The sequence below is a fragment of the Bison bison genome, unplaced genomic scaffold, assembly GCF_000754665.1.
Source record: "Bison bison bison isolate TAMUID 2011002044 unplaced genomic scaffold, Bison_UMD1.0 scf7180017858488, whole genome shotgun sequence".
In the NCBI taxonomy this organism is placed as follows: Eukaryota; Metazoa; Chordata; class Mammalia; order Artiodactyla; family Bovidae; genus Bison; species Bison bison.
In genome coordinates this window covers 12,003-13,376 of record NW_011489060.1, presented here as the reverse complement: position 1 = coordinate 13,376, position 1,374 = coordinate 12,003, and the positions used below count along the sequence as shown (strand labels likewise).

Sequence of the window (1,374 nt, the reverse complement as noted above, 5' to 3'; positions counted from 1 at the left end):
CTCCCCATTGCTCACATTACTGCCTGAGCTACGCCTCCTGTCAGATCAGTGGTGGCATGATGAATGCAACGTGCTTGAATCATCCTGAAACCATCCACTCCTCCCCAGTTTGTGGAAAATGGTCTTCCCCGAAACCAGCCCCTGGTGCCAAAAAGCTTGGGGACTGCTGCTCTGGGCCACTGGTTCTCAAAAGTGTAGTCTAAAGACACCTGGAACAGTCCCTGAGATTCTTTTAGTGGGTCTATGTATTATCAATAAAATATTTTTAATAACAATATTAAGATGATATTGCCTTTTCCATTTAATTATCTAATGAATGTACAGAAGACTTTTCCAGAGGCTATATGACATGTGATAAAGTCATCTCTCTGATGGATGTATGCTTTTTTATTCTTAAATTTTAAATATTTCTAAGTCTTCATATCTAATATAATTAGTAACAATAGATATAACCCACATCTAAGCACCTTTTGGTGTCCTCAATAACGTTTACGTGTTTAGATGTCTTAAGACCAAAAAATGTTGCAAATTTCTGCTCTAGTTAGACTCTGTTATTCCTATAATGCTCTTCTTTCTGACAGATCCTGTTGAAACAAATTTTTACCTAGTGACTATTATTGATTCTCATCAATGTGATGATTATATTTCTGAAGAAGATTGACCAAAATTACATCAAAAGATCTAAAAACCAAACGAGTCCATGTTGTAACTTGGGGAAGAGAGATACCATACGAGATGGCCTATCTCTAAGGTTTTCCTTACTAGAAAAAGGGGAGGCTTTAGTTTCATGTGATGACATGAGACAATTTGAAGTTGGTATTGACATAATATTATTCTGCTGATATGAAATGAAATTCTGATAGCCAGGGTGTCAGGTATGTTCATAATCTCAATGCCATCAATTTTAAGCCTGAAGGCCCAAGAGACGAGCAGTGTTTAATACATCATCCCTTGTTAAATAGCAGCCACAGAGTTGGCGGTAGCCTGTGAAGGATTCCCTGCCATGTAGGACACGCCAGTTGTCTATAAATAGTACCTGTGAATGGGGGAAAAAAAAAGAGAAAGGAAAAATACTCAGAACAAACACAGACCATAGGAATCATAAATCAGAAGAGATCATTTAAAATAAAAACTTTAGGTTGTTCTCTGATTACATTAAATGAGATTTTTTTTTTCTTTTAAGTAAACATTTGACTCCAGTACTCTTGCCTAGAAAATTCCATGGATGGAGGAGCCTGGTGGGCTATAGTCTATGGAGTCACAAAGAGTCAGACACGACTGAGTGGCTTCACTTTCTTTCTTTCTTTAAACATTTGACAACTAGGAAGTGCATAGCTCTGTATTAGGCTAAATGGAAATAACAAAGGCAACAGT

General features: G+C 37.2%; 1 protein-coding gene across 1 annotated transcript in view; it reads right to left on the bottom strand.

Annotated features, from left to right (window-relative positions):
• Positions 1–815: 815 nt before the first annotated feature.
• Positions 816–1,374, bottom strand: part of TMLHE (trimethyllysine hydroxylase, epsilon) — a gene marked incomplete at its 5' end in the record, with an annotated part of 4,457 nt that continues 3,898 nt past the window's right edge. The window contains one exon of the mRNA XM_010863547.1: positions 816–1,036. Coding sequence (XP_010861849.1) covers positions 905–1,036 — 132 coding nt within the window. The remainder of the gene's footprint in view (positions 1,037–1,374) is intronic.